At 40.4% G+C, this 21,426-nt stretch overlaps 1 protein-coding gene across 1 annotated transcript in view; it reads left to right on the top strand.

Moving 5' to 3' along the window:
- The window catches only part of TFDP1 (transcription factor Dp-1), a 156,636-nt gene that overhangs the window by 54,260 nt on the left and 80,950 nt on the right, over nucleotides 1-21,426 (top strand). The window contains exon 3 of the mRNA XM_007942405.1: nucleotides 8,919-8,985. Coding sequence (XP_007940596.1) covers nucleotides 8,919-8,985 — 67 coding nt within the window. The remainder of the gene's footprint in view (nucleotides 1-8,918; nucleotides 8,986-21,426) is intronic.

The following is a 21,426-nucleotide window of genomic DNA, read 5'->3' as shown; positions in this document are numbered from 1 at the left end:
GGTAGATACACTCCTTGGAGAGAACAATCATGGGAGAAAGAAGGGCTGCTTATACACAGGGAGACAGCTCAGGGAGCAGGAGTGCATGGAGGGATGGACACAGGGAAGAGGTAACTATGGGGAGGAAGTAGAAGGGGAGCTGTTGCATTGTGGTAAATTGTGGTCAGTGTCATGAGACAACGTGTATGTCAACTGCTGTATGGAAAGTGAATTTGCTCTGTAAATTTTCACCCCAATCACAATAAAAAAAAAAGTATGTGTTGTGAATAAGGATTGTATAGAAACAAAAAGTGTTTGAGAATTGCTGTTCTTAATATATTTAGCTGGGTGCAGGCAGAATGGTCTTTGTATGGGTCTGGGTTAGTGTTTAAGCCCATAAATAATTTCTGTCAGTCCTTGCCAGCTTATTTTTATAGAAAGTGGAATTTGAAAGAATATGCTAACAGGGGATTTAGATTTAGCTTTCACTTGGGGAAAACCATTGTACTGTGTCTTAGATAGCTAGTGTTGCTGTAGTAGAAGTACCACAATTGGGTGGCTTTGACAGAAACTCCTTTTCTCACAGTTCAGGAGTCTAGAAGTCCAAATTCAGGGCACCGGCTCTAGAGGAAAGCTCTCTGCTGCTCTGGGAGGAAATCCTTGTCTCAGCTTTTCTGGAGTTACTGGCATTCCTTGGATATATCTATGTGGCACCTATATTTTCCCCCATTCTTGCTTGCTTCTCTCTGTGCATAACTTGGTCTTTTTATAACTCAAAAGTGATTGGTTTAAGACACCCTGTACACTGATATGAGCTTATTAACATAACAGAGACAACCCTATTCCCAGATGAGATTATGTCCACAGGTGCAGTGATTAGGATTTACGACACATTTCTGGTGGACCCGTGTCAATCCGTACCATGCCATATCTTTGGACATTTAAGAGTAGGATGAACAAATATCTGACTGGTTAGATTACCCTTATGTGGAAACTAGTTGACTTGAGAGAGTCTGTCCTCTGATGCATTTCACTGTAAAGTTTGTAACTGCTCAGTTGTTGAAAATGATCCTGCTTTCTTTCAGTCTTCTATCTCCCTGACCAAATGCTGCTCTAAACACAAAACCCACTGCCCTCAAGTCAATTTTGATTTTTTCCGACCCTATAGGACAGAGTAGAACTAACCCATAAGGTTTTCAAGGCTGTAAATCTTTACAGAAGCAGACTGCCTCATCTTTTTCCCACAGAAAAGCTGATGGGTTTGAACCACTGACCTTTTGGTTAGCAGCCCAAAGCATTAACCACAGTGCCACCAGAGCTCTTCCTTATAAAAAGAACTTTTAAAATGTGGCCATTTATTTTGAAGATAAGGAAATTTTCAGATAAATTATTTTGGTCATGACCTTTTGCCATTGACAATTTGTAGTGAGTAATAATACTGCATCAAGAAATTTGAGCCATAGTTGTAGGGACTGTTTGCTTCAAAAATATATTCAGTGACTACCAGGTTGATGAAAAGCACGTTTTCTTAGGCCCTAGAGAAAGATGTTTATCCATGGGATTAGTTTCTTACTGCTGGGAAATAAGTGACAGCTGCATTTTGTGGCTTTAAAGTGATAATAAATACTTATTTCACACCTTTTCTGTGGGTTTAGAAATTTGGGAGTGTCTTAGCTGGGTAGTTTGGTTCCAGGGTCTGTCATGAAGTTGCAGTTCTGCAGTTACCTGAAGGTTTGGTGGGGGCTAGGGAGTCTACTTCAAAGATGGCTCACCTATTTGAGTGTGGGCAGGAGATCTCAGTTCCTTACTACATGGATTTTACCATAGGGCTGCCTGAATGTCTTCATGACATGGCCACAACCTTAGAAAGCACACTCCCATCATCCCTGCATCCTCTTGTTGAATACAGAATTAAGTCCTTTTCAGGTTAGGAAAGGAGCTCTGGTGGTACAGTGGGTCAGATACTTGGCTGCTAACCAGAAGGTTGGTGGTTTAAACCTACCAGTTGCTCTGCAGGAGGAAGATGAAGCAATGTGCTCCCTTTGTGGGTCACTGTGAATCGGAATTGAATCGGTGGCAGTGAGTTTGGTGGGTTTTCAGGTTGGGAGGGCTCTCTACCAGGGCATGAATATTAGCGGTGTCTTGGAGGCTGGCCATCTCAACCATATCTTCAGCTGTGTCATGGTTCTGTAGATTCAAGTATAACAGAAACCTGCCTTTCAAGGGTATGTCTTGATAAGAAAATCATTATCCACAGTATTGGTTTGTAGACTTTTTTTTACATCATTGTTCTTCAGCTTATCTGTGAACAAAAGGACTCTAAATACTATTTTTGTTTTCTAATTCCCCTTATGGAAAGGAGAGCTTGTATTTCCTTTGAGATTTTGACATACTGTGTTACGAAATAGAAATCATTTCTGTGTTTGTAAAATTCTCTTTGGGGTTAAATTAGTAACCGTACCTTGTAGGGATTGTTGTTGCTGTTGTTATTTGCCATAGAGTTGGACTTGACTCATAGTGAGCCCTTCTTGGGTTTCCGAGGCGGTATCACTACGGAAGTAGATTGCCCTGTCTTCCTTCCGAGGAGTGGCTGGTGGGTTTGAACCGCCAGCCTTCTGGTTAGCAGTAAAGTGCCTTAGCCACTATGCTACCAGAGCTCCCTTGTAGGGATAGGCTAGGCTTTTAAAAGTAGCCAACTATGTACTTGATGATATCCTTTCAGGTCAAATTTCCTGTCTTCTAGGCTTTATGTTCTTCATTGAAAATTAGAATGGTGAATATGGCCAGGTGTGTATTTATTTATTCAGGAAGCGCTGGAAAGATGATTTTTTTCTTTTAGAGGCAGTGTAGTCTCAGAAATCATGCATTTAAATTAGTAATTCTCAACCAGGGGTGACCCCTCCCCCAGGCAGATGTCTGGAGATATTTTTGGTTGTTATAACTGGGGAAGGGAGTGGTACTGGCATCTAGTGGGTAGAGGCCAGGGTGCTGCTCAATATCCTACAATGTAGGGACAGCTCCTTACAACAAAGAATTATCTGACCCCAAATGTTGGTAGTGCCACTGTTGAGAAATCCTGCTTTAAAAATGCAGGTTTTAACTTACGTCATGACTAGCCATGAATTAATTGGTTCTCACTGGAGAAAACAGAAGCATGAGTGAGAAACCAGGAAGTACAGGTGGTTATTTGGGATCAAGCCCTGACTTGACACCTATGCTGTTAATGGAATTAGTAGACTATGGTTGCACATTTAAAATTCCAGACCTGCTTTCTTGTTAGGATCTTTTTTGACTACAAGGCATAGAAACATAATTCTAACAAGCAAAAGTAAGAAGAGTTTATTTTAAGGATATTCCTGGAATCCAGGAACAAAAATGATGCTTGTTTTCAGGTATAACTGGAACCATAGATGTTCTGTCTCTAGTATGATACTTGGTATGGAGTTTTGCATCATCATTTTCTCTTTTTACCAGCTGGCTTCCTTTATTTCTTGGTCCGTATGTCTTCTAATTACTCCTGAGTTTGATATTTTAAAAAATGTGAACCTTGCAAAGAAAGACTGAACTCTTCATCCTAGTTCCAGAATTTGTCATGAAGGACTATGTTTGGCCCAGTTCTGGACCAGTTAACTAAGTTGGCAGTTACTACAGAAACTAAGTGACTGAAATGGAGGGGAGAAGCACTTCCCAGAAGGAGGGGTGAAAGGGAATGTTCCAGGCAGCCAAAGCCAGAGTCTCCTGCATTCCCACCAGGATCTAATGTAGCCTTGTAGATTACAAGTTACTTTTATTCTGTTGACCTAAGCTAGTGCTAAAGGGGCAGTGAGGCCACCTCCTCTAACTACACAAGAGGAGGACAGATCCAACATCAGCAGCCCCATGCCTGCTCCTATGAGACCAGACATGCTGCCACACTCTAGTCCTCTTACTAACCTTAACACCAACTATTCCTCCCACAGCACCCACCACCTATCTGCTGGGTTCGATAATTCGCTGCAGTGGCCACACAGAACTCACAGATTATGGGGTTTATGAGGGAAGCAACAGGCTCCAATTCAAGCTCAGGGAAATGCTCCATCTCTCTCAGCTGGCCGTCTCTCAGCAGTGTGTATCTCTCATGTCTCTCTCACGTCTCTCAGGAGTGTGTTTCTTTCAGCAGCATGTCTTACTCAGCCTGCAGTCAGAGAGACTCCTTCTGCCTCTTGTTGTTGTGTGCTGTCGAGTCGGACCCGACTCATAGCAACCCCTCCTTGGGTTGCCGAGGCAGTATCACTATGGAAGTAGACTGCCCAATCTTCCTTCTGAGGAGTGGCTGGTGGGTTTGAACCGCCGACCTTCTGGTTAGCAGTCAAGTGCCTTAGGCACTACGCTCCCAGAGCTCCTCCTTCTGCCTCTAGGAGGGCTCTTTTTGAGCCTGGCAGAGTGGCCAAGGACAACTAATCCCAACATGAGAATTCTACACACCTGAGAGAGAGCCATCTTCCCAGAAGATTGCTTTGTGTTGCTCCAGGGAGATGACTTTAACAAGCAGCTACTCAGTTACTCACTGCAAAGTGGGAGTTACCAGTACTATGGCTAGAAAAGCCATATCATACAGTTGACTACACCGCAGCTAGATACATGTCTTCCCCTAAAGCTCTTATTGAAGTATTCCACTTCTAGCTCTGGTACTTTGGGTTTCCTGGGTTTGGGAATTTCCATGTGATTGGTGATTTTCATTAACATTGCTAAGGTTGACTGCAGAAATAGTGGGAACAGGATTGAGAAACATCAAAGTAAAGGCCGTCATCCTAGCAGCTGAGTCGATCCTTTGTGAGTTAGCTTGTCATCTTTGTTGTTGTTACATGCTGTTGAGTTGTCTCCGACTCATAGTGACCCCTCCTTGGGTTTCCAAGACAGTATCACTATGGAAGTAGATTGCCCAACCTTCCTTCCGAGGAGTGGCCGGTGGGTTTGAACTGCCAGCCTTCTGATTAGCACTTGACCACAAGAGCTCCCTGTCACCTTTAGAAATGGGAATTTATTACACAATTAAATAGTACATGTTTGAGCATTGAGTATATAGAAGAAGCCAAAGGCTTCTGTCATACTACCAGCAGATTTCCATTTTGACAATAGGTGTTTGCATTATTCTTAGAAGTGCCTATATTGGCATGTATTAAAAAACTCATCACAATACATACATATTGGTAGTTATGCATGGTAGAACAGCATTCAAATTTGCAAACAGGCCTGCAGTGGGTCTCTGAGGTGGGGTTTTGTTTGTCGTGTGGTGCATATTTCCCCAGCCTCTTTCTCTCTCTATTTAATGGGAGGTGGGGAGTTGAGGGCCCCAGAAGGCCAGGCTTGCCTTGGGTTTGGTTGAGATAGTGGATTAATGTGGTAAACAGATACTATTCCTATGGTATCTTCTACACACATTAAAAATAGCACATTTCTGCTGCCAGGGGAAAGGAGCCAGTACTTGCTCCAGTTGTACCAACTAATGGAAAGCCATTTGTTTTTTTTCCTCCACTCTCTAGCTATGTAGATTTGACTAATTATTCGCTCATTCATTGTAGCAAATACAGATAATAAACAAAGAAGTCAACAAACAATTTCACAGTGATACTTCTATGGAATTAATAAAATGAGGGGTATGATAGGGAATAATTAGGAACAATCAATTATCTATAGGCAACAGTTGATCAGTGTGCCCCTGCATAGAGTTGAGCTTGAACAGATGAGAAAATGGTAGGCCCAACAGATACTAACCCATTTGAATCATCTTTCCAGTGATGATGGTGAGTTTGTGAATTTTTATTTGATTAAATGATGTTAGCAACATTAATATTAAAACTAAATAGTTAATGTTTATTGATTCTTTGCTATAGGGTAGGCTTTATATGTATTGTTTCATGTTATTCTCATAAAGACCTGATGTGGTGGGTGCTATTATTATCCCTGTTTATGGTTTAGGAAAGAGGCTTAGAGAGGCCATGGTCTCACCTAGTAATTGCTTAAAGCTGAGACTCATACTTGACCTAGACCTGGCCACGTTCTTAACCAGCTGGCTCTGTCTTGCATGAACAGTAACTGTGGAGTTTGAATTACAACTAAAGCATACTAACATATCCAAACAAAGAGCCCATCCATGACACCAACTGTACAGTGACTAGCCACGTATGTCTCTGCCACCCTCCTCTTTGCCATCAAAGTGTGCACTGATTGAAGGCTTTCTCTCTGTCCTTGCACTGTGCTGGAGTGATATTGGGAGGACTCTTGTAGGCCCAGGTTCATGGCCACTGTGTAGTTGCTCATAAATGAGTCATAGGTTTCTTCTAGCTTCTGGATATTCTAGAGCACATTTTATGATAACATTGCAGAGGCCACTGTGATGGGAGACTTTTATCTGGGTACCTGCACTTGGTTTCTCAAAAATCACAGTTGAAAACTATCTTGCTTGAACACCCTGTTAGGCATGCATGGGCATCTGGGCAGGGGATCTGGGCCAAGCATCAAAAGATTATAACACACGTTTCCATTCCTTGCTAGCATCTGCCCCATTGTATTTCCCCCACATGGTTATTGGAAGGTTCATCTTGGTGTCTACTTAAAAAGTCTTATCAGAGGGGGTCCCAATGGATGTAACTGCAACAGAGGGAGTTTCAGAAGAGGGATTGTTTGAGTACTGTGTGCTTTTGAATGTATTAGATCACTCAAAAGTGCTCTTTCTAGCCAACCCATATGTGGTTCTTTAAGTGACCTGCGTACGTGTATGCTCTTGAGGACTTACCCCCAGAAGCTGAACATCTAAGGCTGTGTCCCAAGACCTGAACTCTAGCCCCTTGGAACTTATATTTTGCTAAGAATAGGAAGAGAGTGAAAGTTTTGGAAAAGAAACAGACTTTGTTATAATCAGGACTGATTTCAAAATTTGACTAAGATTCCTTCTTAATAGGTTTGACTTTCGGTTCACATATTCTCAATAAGAAAATCTAGAAACTGGCAGTATGGCTTTGTGTGCTTTTGTTTTTACTTCCAAAGTTTTGATGTTGTGGACCTATGGGAGGTGACACTGCTTACCTTGCCCCATAGAAACGTTCTTGGACTGATTATGTCAGGCTGAACACTGTTCTTTAGTGTTTTGCTTGCCCTTCAGTCTCTAGAATGGTTGAAGATCTAGAAATGTTAAAAAGGCTGGCAATTTTTGGCTGAGATTAATTTTCTAGTCTCATCATTTATAAGTAAGTGTATGTGTATGGATGGGTTTATATATATGCTTAATGTTTGATGACCAGATTAGCTGTTAGGAGGGTTTTGTGGAGCCACCCTTTGTTGCCTTGAACCAGAACTGTCTGGGTGAGTTACTAAGAAATGAAATGTAGATACTCTGACACTCAAGTGAAGGTTAAGGAGAGAAAGAGAAAGAAATTAGTCTGCTTAGACAGGGGAAAACAATTATTACACAAAACTAAATAGTAACAGTATAACAGTATGTTCTTTCTGGAACATCCAAGACTCATTTATTAAAGCCAAATCTTCATATAGAATATACAGAAAAAAGAAGAAAACAAATCACCAATAATTTTAAAACCTAGAGACAATCATTTGTAACATTTTCTCTAATTCCTTTCATGCTCGTTTTTCTATTTGTTTGCCTAGGTATATATACCTTTCATTTAATACTACTACATATATACCTTGTGAGAAGCTCTGGGTTGGTGCAGTGAGTAAACATTCAGTTGCTAAAGGTTGGGGGTTCAATTCTTTCTCTGTGGGAGAAAGATATAGCAGTCTGCTTCCATAAAGATTACAGCCTTGGATACCCTATAGGGCAGTTCTACTCTGTCCTGTAGGTTCTCTGTGAGTCAGAATTGACTCAGTGGTAATAGGTTTGGTGTATACCCTATATGTTGTATACATACTTTCATTTATATTGTGAGCATTTTCCTTTGTTATTAACATTTCTCAGTTTTTAGTATTGTATGATATAAGTTATAACCATTTCCCAGGAGGCTTTTAAGTTTTCTGTTATTTTTTTGGCTACTACAAATAATCATAATGAATGTGTGTGGGCACCTTAGTATGGTGCTATGTACATGCGCACTTGTCGTTTACCAGTGCCTCCTGGCACTCTGCTTGGTGTTTATAGTTGATCTTATTTTATCCTTAGAATGACACTGTAAGTAGTATCATTGTCCCTGTTTTGTGAGATGGGGAAACAGAGTTGCAATGTCAGATACATACCTGTTGTAGTAACTGAGTTAAGGGCAAAAGTGGACAAAAAACCTAGTGTTGCCTGGTCTGCACCTGGTCTATACCTATGCTGCTCTTTCTACAAAAAAGTGTATCTGCACCTGTTTAATTCCTTAAAAAGAGACACAACAGTGAGAAATCATTGAGCCAAATGGTGTGACCAAGTTGTAGGTCTTTGATGCAGTCTCAGATTATATTATCAGTTAGCTTTCCTAAATCATTTAATTCATTTTCACTTCTACCAGCGGCAAGTGCTTGTCTCCCATGACTTTCGTGAACCTGAGATATTACCACTTAAAATATATTTGCTGATTTAATACATAAAAAGTTTGTCCCAAGGGCTAAGTTTTAAAGGCTGAAATCTTCAAACAATCTTTAATACACCAATTATAGTCAGCCAAATAATTTACCAACTGCGTGTAGGGACCGGATTCTTCTGCTTCCCAGGACATCTTCCTGATGCTGTGCTGGCCTCTTGGTGGCACTTGTTGATTGATCGTTGGCTTCCTACTTCAAACCTGGGGGTTCTCAGAAGTTGCTTTTTGGAAGAGAAATATATTTGCGTTTTAAAGGAGTTGCATATGGTGACCTTTTAAGAACTTAGTTCACATTAACCCTTTGCCCAGGGTGGTTTATAAACAACCTTTAGTTTATAACTCTTTTAGATATTATATCTATAAACCAGTATTTATTTTTTGCAGGCTGGTCTAATTGAAGCCAATGGAGAACTAAAGGTCTTTATAGACCAGAATCTTAGTCCTGGAAAAGGTAAGGAAGCCTATTTTGGAAGCATTGTAAGTCTATTAAGAAATTTACTAAGATTTATATATTTACAAATTCCTTTAATGTTAAAAGTTCCTATTGACTAGTAAAACTTCAATTTAGAAATTTTCCTGTTCTAAGAATCTAATGTAGATGGACTTTTTAATTCTAAAATTAAACACATACACACACATATACGGACATACACGCACATGCATATTCAGTGACTTTGTGACTGCTAACCAGAAGGCTGGCGGTTCAAACCCCACCAGCCACTCCTGGGAAAGAAGATTGGGCAGTCTACTTCCATAAAGATACCACCTTGGAAACCCAAGGAAGGGTCACTATGAATCTAATCGACTTGATGGCAGTGAGGTTTTTTTTTTTTTTTTTTTAAATAGACTATTTGCAAAAATTCAAAATGTTAGAAAAGTATAAAGAAGAAACAAAGATTACTTGTATTCTTTCCATCAAAAGGTAATGAACACTTAACAAATTTGATGTGAGTCCTTCCAGATTTTTCTATGTAGACATTCACAATGCCTTTAAATACAAAACAAGAATTAAAGATAGAATCTTGTTACACACCTCATATATGAACTGAACTTTTTTTTTTAATTAATTGTAATTTGGGTGAAAGTTTACAGAGCACATTCATTTTCCATGCAGCATTTTATACACATTTTGTCTCATGACATTGACTGCAATTCCCTACAAAGTAACAGCTCTCTTCCCACTTCTTCCCCGTAGTTACCTCTTCCCTGTGCCCTTCCCTTCCATGTACTCCTGCCCCACAAGCTGTCTCCTTGTATGTATACTGCTCTTCTGTTCTCCCATGATTGATCATTCTAAGGAGTGTATCTTCCTGATGTAAATGTTCACCCTATATACCTGTCTGTTGTTTGGCTGGAAGGCTTAGGAATGAGTTCAGTTCTGGGCCTGAAGGCTGACTGGGGGTTGTGGTCCCAGGGGTCTCACCAGGCTCTATCAGACCAGCAAACCTGGTCTTTTTTTTTTTTTTTACGATTTTGAGTTTTGTTCTACATTGTTCTTCTCTGCGATCCAGGATCTCCTACACTGATCCCCCTCTGAGTGGTTGACAGTGGTAGCTGGGCACCATCTAGTTCTTTTGGTCTCATGGTCATATAGGCTGGAGATCACATGGACTACCAGTCCCATGAACTAATTGTTTTCATGTGTCTTTGATTTTCTTTATTCTTTGCTCTGGATGAGGAGAGACCCATCGTTGCGTCTAGGTGGCTGTTTGCACGCTTTTAAGATTCTGGTCACTACTCACCAAAGTAGGATGTAGAACAGTGTTTTTGTGTAGTATGCTATGCCAGTTGGGCTTGATGTCCCTTGTGATCATGGTCCTGAGCCCACTGGTCCAACTACTCACTCCCTCTAGGTAGCTCACTATGGCCAGGAGGTCACCACAACCTTGTCCCTTGTGAACTGAACATCTTTCCATGGCAATGTATGTAAAGCCATGTCTTTTTAAATATAGCTCTTGAGTAATTTACATTTTTATGTCATGTCAAGGCCTAGACTTTTGTGCTCTATCCAGGCAGAAGGAGTAGAGAGAAAGATTAAAGCCACGTGTTTTTACTGATTCCTTTGAGTCCCAGTAGTTGATAAAGCATAATTTATTTAACTAATATCATGATATTTCATAGTTTTCACTTCTCACAAACATGACATTGTGGTGAGCATCTTGAACATACATATTTGTGTACATATCTGTTTATTTCCTTCGAATTAATTCTTAGGTGAGAATTGCTGGGTCGAAGGATATGTATAATTAAAATGTTGATGAGAAGTACAGGATTAATTGTAAGGCTGCATTGATTTGGGGTTCTGATAGTTCATGAAAGTTAATTTTAGCATAGCTTGTCATAATATTTTTAAAGGAAAAGCCTGCTTTGTCTTAATAACAATTTTGCTTGCAGAGGATGAGATGAGGTCACTATGTGTACAATCTGAGCGGTGATGTTTACTGATGCTTGTGCCAGGCAAACTAGCAGCTGCTTTAAAGTTGCTTTAAAAAGTTAACCCAAATGGAGTGTTGTTTTGAGTTCTGTTTAATTATTTCTGATTTTTATAATTATTCTCATATATGAAATTAACTTTTTCAGTCTAATGATGAAAGCCATGTTAAGTGATCTCTTGATGTCTGTGATAACTGGAAAAATTTGAAACTGGTGACTAGATCCATTGCTAGACTTTTCTCTCTGTGCCTCATCTCCGTCACATCCATCCATATCTGGCAGGGGGCTAATATGGAAACTTCACCATCCCCTGTAGTCTTCTTAGGACCTCCACACCCCTCCCCTACTACCATCCCATTGTTTGTAGAATTTGGTCCAGCTCCTCCTCGTGGGATTCGCATTCTCCTGTGAAATTGCTCCTCTTCCCACATCTGACAGGATAGAGGGACTGAGTGACTTGACTTCCAGTTATCTGGCAGGTAAGCCCGCTGTTTCGTGCCTGTGAGCTGTTAGGTTTACTCTCTCCTGGCTTCTCTTCTTTGCATAGGGAACTTTACCTTCAAGATTTAGGTAAAGGTTCTGCTCTGGGAAGCTTTGCATACACAGCAAGTGGCATGCAGGAGGGACAGCAGCCTCCTTTGCCTTTCGGCTGGGTGCCCATGTACAGGGCACAGCTGCACAATCGTGTGCCTTTCTGACTGGCAGGATGGAACATTCTATCCTGTGCGCTTGCACAATCTCTTGCTCTTGCCTCTTTCACAGCACCTGTCACTCTGATCACTGTTTCCTTTCCTTGACCGTGAGCTCTGAGCCATCAGGAACCCACTCATAACTCATCTTGTGCCTCTGACTCCTTCTTGGGTTTCCGAGGCAGTATCTCTACAGAAGTAGATTGTCCAGTCTTCCTTCTGAGGAGTGGTTGGTGTGTTTGAACTGCTAGCCTTCTGGTTAGCAGTCATATGCCTTAGGCACTACACCACGAGAATTCCTGTAGACATTATAGGCATGGAATAAGTGTTAAACATATGTTGGTGGAGTGGAGTTCAGGTTCCCATGTGGAAGTTGGGAATGCAGGTTTTTTAGTTTTTTTTTTTCTTCTGGAGATGCTATATCTTCCTCTTCTAGTTTTCCAAAGATGCAAATATAAGTTTATGGAGTCCACTTAGGGATTAAGTATTTATAAACTTTTTTCCCTGATAATTTATGTTGTTGTTGTTGTTATGTGCCGTCGAGTCAAACCCAACTCATAGCAACCCCTCCTTGGGTTTCCGAGGCAGTATCACTACGGAAGTAGGATTGCCCAACCTTCCTTCCGAGGAGTGGCTGGTGGGTTTGAACCATCAGCCGTCTGGTTAGTAGGCAAGTGTCTTAGCCACTATGCTACCAGAGCTCCTTGATAATTTATAGCATTCCCATATTGCTTGAGTGAAATACGGTTTCAGTGTAACTAAATGAACATTTAAAATTTTCAGAAATTTTAGGTAAGACATTTTCTGTTGATAAGATGAAGCAGAAATAATACTTTTTAGATATCTACCAACTTTCTTGTTACTTCATATGTGGGTTATTGCCTTCTTTTTTCATTCTTACTAACAAAATCTGTGCTTAAATTTGATTTATATGGTGTTTACATGTGAGCCAAAGAGTTAAATTGGAAGGATTAAAATATAATAGTTTCATGACTTTAAAATATTCTGGTGTTAGTTTGTTGACTAATATGGTTATATTCTTTTTTTGGAAAAATGTCAGAATTCTTTACCACTTGTTTCAAATACTTTGTCTTGTTTTGGATGGTCTGACACGTTCTCCACTGTTTTCCTTAAGTGTGTTTATAGCACAGTAGCACCCTTTTTCTTATCCTTAGTGTGTTTCCCTAGCCGGTCACATCCTGTGTCTTGTGTTGCTGTTTGTTGTGAATGCTTCCGCTCATGTTTGAGTGCTGGAGAGCTCCCTGCATCTCGCTGCACTGCTGCACACTCAAGGCCTGTTCCTCCTTCCATCCTGTTGTTGTTGATGGGTACTGTCGAGTCAGTTTTTGACTCATAGTGACCCAGTGTGACAAGTAGGCCTGGTTTTCTAGGCTGGAATCTCCATGGGAGCAGATGGTCCTAACAGGTTAATTTGTGAGTATTAACACAGTCAGAATTAGACTTTCTGAGTTGTCCCTCTTCAGTCTTCAGTCACATCCTGGCCTGTCAGAGCACACTTGGCTTTTCTTGCCTCTGCTTCCTCCAGACCCTTCCTTGGCATTCATGAACTCTGTTGCTTTCTCCTAAGGTTCATGTCAACTTTCACCTCACAAGCAGTTATTTTGTAAAATTTGATTTTTTGAATAGGTGATACATTCATGTTACTTTAAAATTTGAAAGTGTAAAAAGGTATGTGGTGAAATCTCTCCTTGGTCCCCATTCACTAGCTTTCCTCCTCTGCCAAAATATGTGACCTCTGCTGTTAAATTTCTTGTTGTTTTGGTTACCTAGTGCCGCTCTAACAGAAAATACCACAAATGAGTGACTTTAACAAACAGGAGTTTATTCTGTTAACAGTCTTGGAGGCTAGAAGTCCGAGTTCAAAGTGCCAGGCCCTAGGGGCTGGATGAAAGCCCCTTGACCTTGGGCTTCAGCTCTCCCTCTTGCTCCTGGCCCACTGAAACTGGAGGCTTTCTTCACTCAGGCAGCTGCTGGCTGCTGAGGCTGACAGACTGAAGGTTGACAGGTAAAAAGGCACAGTTCCGATGCTACCAAAGCACACAGCAGGCTGTTGATTCAAGTCCATTAAGAGTCCCAAGATTGGAAGACAACATGACAGGCTGCTGTATAACTGAATAATGACTTGGCTCTATGCAGGATGCAGGCATGCCAGAAGTTACACACCATTCTTAAAGCTTCTTATATACTAGAAGCAGACCACAGCCCTAAGGCAGCTACTGAGCTGCTCACAGTAGATTCCACCATGGAGTTGACTAACAGTCTCATTATGGGGAATACTATATCCAGATGCCCAGCCACATTGACGCATAACCTTAACTACCACACTTATGTTCCTTCCAGAGAAGCAAATAGATCTTTGGCTTGTTCATTGGTTGAAAACGTATTCAGTACTTCCTGTGACAGATACTGTTGTAGGCAGTGGGAACTTGGATATCAGAAAGACAGTTCAGTTTGAAGGAGCTTCAGGTTTGAGGAGGAGCACACAGGTAACCAGATGATTACCATAAAGCATGATAGGTGCTATGATAATGCCAGCACCGGATGCAATGGCAGACCCCAGAGATAGTCCCAATTTGTATTCACCAAAAACTAAACTCACTGCCATCAAGTCGATTTTGACTCGTGACCCCCATTGGGTTTCCAAGGCTGTAAATCTTTGGAGGAGTAGATTGCCTCAAATTCTTCTCATAGATCAGCTGGTGGGTTTGAACCACCAACCTTCTGGTTAGTGGCCAAATGCCTTACCTACTACACCATCAGAGCTCCTTTCAACCTGTACTTAAAAAGCAAACAAAAACTCACTGCCATCAAGTTGATTCCGACCCATAGCAACCCCCATTGGGTTTCCAAGGCTATACATCTTTATGGAAGCAGACTGCCCCATCTTTCTTCCACAAAGATGCTGTTGCCTTTGAATCACCGACCCTTCAACCTGTACTAAAAAAAACAAAAACAAAACACTGCTGTTGAGTCGATCTGACTCATAGCAACCCCTCCTTGGGTTTCCGATATAGTATCACTATGAAAGTAGATTGCCCGACCTTCCTCCCGAGGAGTGGCTGGTGTTTGAACCGCCAGCCTTCTGGTTAGCAGTCATATGCCTTAAGCATTATGCCACCAGAGTTCCTTCAACCTGTACTAGATGAAAATTCTGATCAGGGTAGGTTCCCTAGAGGAGAAGCCCCTGAATTCTTAGAAGTGAGTAGAAATTAGGCAGGTGAGTATTACATGTTTCAGCAGGGAAAACACTGTGTGCTATGGCAGCAAATAGACCATAGTCTGCACTGGGAACTCAAAGTAGTCAGTATGACCAGGGCAGAGGATAGAGGTGGTGATAAGAAACAAAGCTAGTGAGGTGTAGGTATAGCTGGATCGGGGATGGTTTGTATATTTTGTCTCTGGTGTCTTGAAATCATTTGGAGTGTCTGCCTTGAGCACTGTTGAAGAGGATTTGGGTACGCCTTTGGTGGTGGGTCTATGCTAGGGTCCGTTTTCATTGTCTGCTGTTTATGTGGAAATAGGAGGAGATAGAAAAGGCAAGCAATATGAGTATTTCTTGGGCCTGGAAGGGATGCCTCTTAGGCACATCTAGGGAACTTGGACTTGATCCTGAAGGCAAAAAAGCGCCACCAAAGGATTTTAAATAAGGGAGCAACGTGATTACACTTCCACCTTCTGAGTGGTTCCCTTTTCTTTTCTGCGTCTGGCTTCCAAGAGCTACAGGTTTTCAAGTCAAGGATAGAACTGAATTTTGCTTTTAACTGCAGAGATGGGTAATTGAAAATCATCATTATCCTCTCTAAAACAAATTTGAGTTCCACATGAAGAATTATTTCATTTGTTTGGATAATATGTATATTTCTGAAATAATACAAGTTTTTTCCTTGAGTTTGGGTTTTTCTGTATTGTTACTCTGATTTCCTTTTCTGTCTTAATTACCTTTCTGTTTTAATTACAATTAAATGTTGGGCTTGGAGTCAGAAAATTTGGGTGGAGTCTCAGCTCTAGGTTATTAGCTTTGTGACCTCATGTAATTTCTTAGCCCCAGTTTCCTCAGAACTTCCTTGCTTTTCTTCTATAGAACAAATGATGTAATGTATATAAAAATTCTTACAAATTCAAAAGTGCCATATATAAAGTAATTATAATTTTGAACTTTATAATCGGTGATGCAGATAAAATTTTATTCACTTCCTTGGGTTAAAATCTCAAATTTACTTTATGATCCCTGTTGCCATAGGTTTTGTTTCCAGGTTGCATTCTAATGATTTTCTCATGAATTCTTACATGTATTCTTTGCTGTTACTCTTTGTTCTGTAGTATACCTGATGGAGTCTCTGGTATCTAGTTTTATAGTTTATCTAGGCATTTTTTTTGCTTTTCTTTTCCATTTCAGTTGAAAGTTGTTCATGTAGGATGCTATTGTTTGAACATGATCATGTTGATGTAACTACTAGTATAAACAACATGTGCCTCTGCAGTGGAACTGGCAGTCACCGTTACCCAAAAGAGCCACATGGCCATGGTGTGAGCTGAGCTGTGGACATACTTTCTAATATAGAAATTTGAACCTCCTCACATATGTATTTTTTTAATATGTGAGAAAGTCAGAGTGTAGGGACCACCACTGTGGTCCTTACTTCTCTACCCTAGTTCCTACTTTCCTTTTATAATCCTGTATATGTCCATGGAGTCTCTGGGTCATGTAAATTGTTAATGTGCTTAACACATAACTGAAAGTTTTGAGTCCACCAAGAGGCACCTTGGAAGAAAGACCTGGCAGTCTGCTTCTGAAAAATCAGTCAGTGAAGTATAGTTCCACTCTAACACACCTGGGGTCTCTATGAGTTGGACAACTCAGTAGCACCTGCTTTTTTGGTTTTGTACTCTATACTTTATGTCCATCCCTCCTTTTCCTTATGTAGAACATGCACTGGCTGTGTTGCCTTCTGTAGGAAAGCTGAAGGGTACTGAAGTTGAAATGACTAGGCTAACTTGACTCAGCACAGAGGCACACCTTATCAGTGTAAACATTCTCCCTTTGCTGTCTATCTGTCACACGGAGCTGTTTTCATTAGGAGTTTCCTTTTGCTTTCTAGAAAGTTCATGAATTTTAAGGATAATTTTGGACAATGTTCTAGCTATTTTGAGCTGTTCACTTTGGGTTCTTGGTATTACATTAGATTTGAAGAGCCCAGTGAACTTCCTGTCAGTTGTCACCATTGACATGACAGTACCTTATGGGATAATTACTAAGGAGCACATTGCCAGATGCTAAGAACACACAAGTGAATAAGAAACAGACTCTCCTTTTTTTAAACAAGCATGTTCTGGTACTGGGAAGTAGTCAGTACTTGCTCTAGGTCAGAATGTTTCTCTGGAGATAGAGTAGAATAGAATTGCCATAGTTATGAGGACTACCTAGAGACTGGGTGGTTTTGAACTTGCAAGCTTTGGGTTACCAGTAGAGTGCAGACCATCTGTGCCACCCAGGGACCTTAATAATTTTAAGTTTTTAAGGAGCAGGGAAAAAATGTTTTAAATTTGATTAAGCTCCGAAGTGTGGCTTCCTCTTAGTGTCTTTTTTATGTGTTCTTTCACTTAATTGGCTTTAAAAAAAAAAAAAAAAAAACCCAGTTGCCATTGAGTTGATTGCTGCTCCTGGTGACCGCATGTATTACATACAGAGTAGAACTGCTCCATGGGGTTTCAGGGTTGTGACTTTTGGGAAGCAAGCTGTCAGGCCTTTTTCCAAGGCACCTCTGAGTAGGTTAGCAGTTGAGTGCTTAACCGTTTATACCACCCAAGGATACTAAGGGGCTGCTGTTGTTGTTGTTATGTGCTGCCGAGTCGGACCTGATTAATAGCGAGGCCCTTCTTGGGTTTCCGAGGTAGTATCACTACTGAAGTAGATTGCCCTTCCTTCCGAGGAGTGGCTGGTGGGTTTGAACCGCCAGCCTTCTGATTGGCAGACAAGTGACTTAGGCACTATGCTACCAGAGCTCCCTAGCAGTTCTCAAATCAGGAAACTAGGAGGATCAATGTGGAGGGACACAGAGCAGATGGAATGAATTTCAGTGTCTGCAGGTGTGAGTGGTCAGAGAGGGGAAAGCTTAACTTAAGGCACCATTGGCTGAATTTTAAATGGTCCTCTGCTAACCTACCTAAAGGATTAAGACAAGTACTTAAAATCTGACCTAGAATCTGCCTTCTAAGGATGACACCAAATAAAGAGGCACTAATAATATAACCTCTAATGCTAACTTTCACAGAGATAGAGCTTAATTTTTTTATCTAGGTTTCTCTTATATACTAGAAACCACTTAAATGTCCATGAGAAGACTATTTTCATAAATTGTGATATATTCATACAATAAAATACTATAAAGCAATGAAAACAATGAATTGTAGCCACATGTGATTAAGTCTTGAAAACAGTGTTCAGCAAAAAAAAAAAAAAAAAAAAGTTGTAGAAGCGTATATGTAGTATGACACCATTTAAAGTTTGAAACCATGAGTAATACCACTGTATATTGCTTGTTGGTTCTTAAATATTTAATGAAAGTAGATTTAATACACATTTAATAGAAAGGCATGGGAAGTATAAATGCTAAATTCGGATATGCCAAATACTCTGTGGGGAAGGAGTAGGAAGAGGTAGTAGAAAGTGGTTCAAAAGGAGGTTTTGGCAATGGACACAGAACACATGGATATTCATTGTAATCTTTTTGGCTTCTGTTTGACTTATGTATTTTAAAACATTATTTTAAGAAGATTAAATAGGATTGCCTATTTGTGGCCTACATTTGGACTCATAATTCTTCCTGAACAGAACCAAGCAGACTTTGAACATTATATCCTCAATCCCTCTGGACCTTATATCTTATATAAGGAGTGGTAGGATCTATTTCTTTCCCTTATGGATAACCAGTTGTCTTGGTTGCAGTCATATATCAAGCTTCCATATATCCATGGGATCAGCTGTGTGTTTTCTCTTTCCTCATTTCTCTATTTGCCTATCTCAACAGTAGTATTTCCTCTTATTTATTGTTTATAAATCTCTCTATCAGATAGGGCTAGCCCTTCCAATACTTCTTCAAAAGTATCTTAACTATTCCTGGCTTTTTGCTTTTCCATATAAATTTTGGAATCAGCTTGTAATTTTGAAAAACACTTTTTGTGATTTTTGATGGGTAGATTTTTGACCAGATTAACGGTTCCTTTCTTTTCTGCTTCTGCCTTGTGAGAATTACGGTGCAGTGGTTAGGCACTCAGCTGCCAGCTGAAAGGTATGTGGTTTGAACCAACCAGCAGCTCCGTGGGAGGAATATGTGGCACTCTGCTTCTGTAAGATTCACAGCCTTGGAAGCCCTGACTACTCTCTCCTTATAGGGTCACTATGAGTTGCAGTCAAATTGATGGTAATGATTTTTTTTTTTTTTAATGACACTTGTGTATAAGTCTTTGTATGGACAAGCACTTTCATTTCTCTTGGGTAAATACCTAGGAATGAAATAGCTGGATCATATAGTTAGGGGTATGTTTAACTTTTAAAGAAACTGTTTTCCAAAATATTTATATCAGTTTGCATTTTCACCACTACACCAAAGCCCACTGCTAATAATTCTGGTTGCTCAACTTCTTTGCCAATACCTGCTATGAATATTCTTTTTTTTTTCCTTTATCATTCTTTTTAATTTAGATATCTAATAGTTATCTCATTGTGTTTTAATTTGCACTTAAGATTTTTTTATTATAGCAATACACATACAATAAAGCACGCAATATTTCAATTTCTACACGTAATTTCAGCGACATTGATTACATTCTTCATGTGGTATAACCATTCTTGCTTTTTCCAAATTATCCCACCACCATTAGCATACATTCAGTGCATTCTAAGGAAAAAAATCCCCACTTTTCCCCCTCCCTCCTGACCCTGGTGACCGCTAATTACTTGTAGTTTCTGTATAATTTCTTATTTCATATAAGTGATAGCATACAGTATTTGTCCTTTTGTATCTGACTTATTTTGCTCAGCATAATGTTTTTTATGTCATCCATATTGTGGCACACACCAGGATTCAATTTTCTTTATGGCTGACTAATATTGTATATACCACTGTTGGTTTATCCATTCGTCAGTTACTGGACATTTTGTTTTTTTCCAGCTTTTGCCTTATTATGAATGGTGCTATAGTGAACACTGGTGTACATATGTCTGTTGGCATCACTGGGCTGTATACCTAAGAGTGGAACTGCTGTGTCATATGCTAGTTCTCTGCGGGTCGTTGTGAGTTGGAGTCTACTCAGCAGCACACAACAGGATGGCAGTTGTAAGGACTGGTGGCTCAATAGTTAAGTCCTAGGCTGCTAACCGAATGAATGGTCAGTGGTTTGAATCCACCAGCTACTCTGCAGGAGAAAGTGCCTTGCGATCTGCTTCCATAAAGATTACAGCTTAGGAAGCCCTATAGGGTAGTTTTCCTCTGTCCTATTGGGTTACTGTGACTTGCTGTCAACTTGGCAGCACATAACAACAGCATGGTAGTTCTGTGTTCAACTTTCTGAGGAACCACCAGACTGTTTTTCACAATAGCTATATAAATTTAAAATTCCACCAGCAATGGGTAGGGTTCCTGTTTCTCCATAACTTCACCAAAGCTAGTATTTTCCATTTTCTAAAAAGCAATGCCATTCTAATGGAGGTGAGATGGTATCTCATTGTGGTTTTGAGTTGCATCTCCCTAATAGCTAATGACTTTGAACATCTTTCCATGTGCCATTTGAATATCTTCACTGGTTAAATGTCTGTTCAAGTCCTGCGGTGAAGTAAATCACATGGTATGGCTTTTCTAGCCATAGTATTTGTAACTACCACTTTGCCTTGAGCAACAGAGTTGTTGTTGTTGTTAGGTGCCATTGAGTTGTCTCTGACTCATAGTGACGCCCCGTGCATAGCAGAACAAAATACCACCTGGTCCCACGCCAGCTCTGCAATCCTTGCTATACTTGAGCCCATCGCCACAGACACTGTGTCAATCCGTCTCATTGAGGGCCTTCCTGTGCTTTATCGATTGTCCACCTTACCAAGCGTGACATCCTTCACAAGGGAATGGTCCCTTCTGATAACGTGACCAAAGTAGGTGAGATGAAGTCTGGCTGTTCTTAACTTCCAAGGAGCATTCTGGCTGCACTTCCTCCAGACAGATTTCGCTTCCTCCAGGACAGATTTGTTAGTTCTTTTAGCAGTCCTTGGTACTTTAAGCATTCTTCACCAGCACCACAACTCAAAAACATCAATTATTCTTTGGTCTTCCTTATTCATTGTCCAGCTCTCACATCCATCATGCATATGAGGTGATTGAAAATATCATGGCTTGTGTCAGGCACACCTTAGTCCTAAGGAGATATCTTTGCTTTTCAGCACTTGAAAGAGGTCCCTTGTGGCTATGCATTGTCTGATGACCTGATTGCTGCTTCCATTGGCATTGACTGTAGAACCAAGCAATGTGATGTCTTTGACAACTTTAGTCTTTTCTCCATTTATCATGATGCTGCCTACAGGTCCAGTTGTGAAGATTTTTGTTTTCTTTATATCAAGATGTAATCCATAGTGCAGACTGTATTCTTCAGTCTTTTTCAGTAAATGCTTCAAGTCATCCTCACTTTCAGCAAGCAGAGTTGTGTCATCAGCATAACGCAGGTTGTTACTGATTCTTCTTCCAGTCTTTTTTTTTTTTTTTTTT

Source organism: Orycteropus afer, unplaced genomic scaffold (assembly GCF_000298275.1).
Source record: "Orycteropus afer afer isolate SDZICR_OR568_19922 unplaced genomic scaffold, OryAfe1.0 scaffold00089, whole genome shotgun sequence".
Taxonomy (NCBI): Eukaryota; Metazoa; Chordata; class Mammalia; order Tubulidentata; family Orycteropodidae; genus Orycteropus; species Orycteropus afer.
The sequence above is the reverse complement of the archived record's forward strand: the minus strand, read 5'-3'. Positions and strand labels throughout refer to the sequence as shown.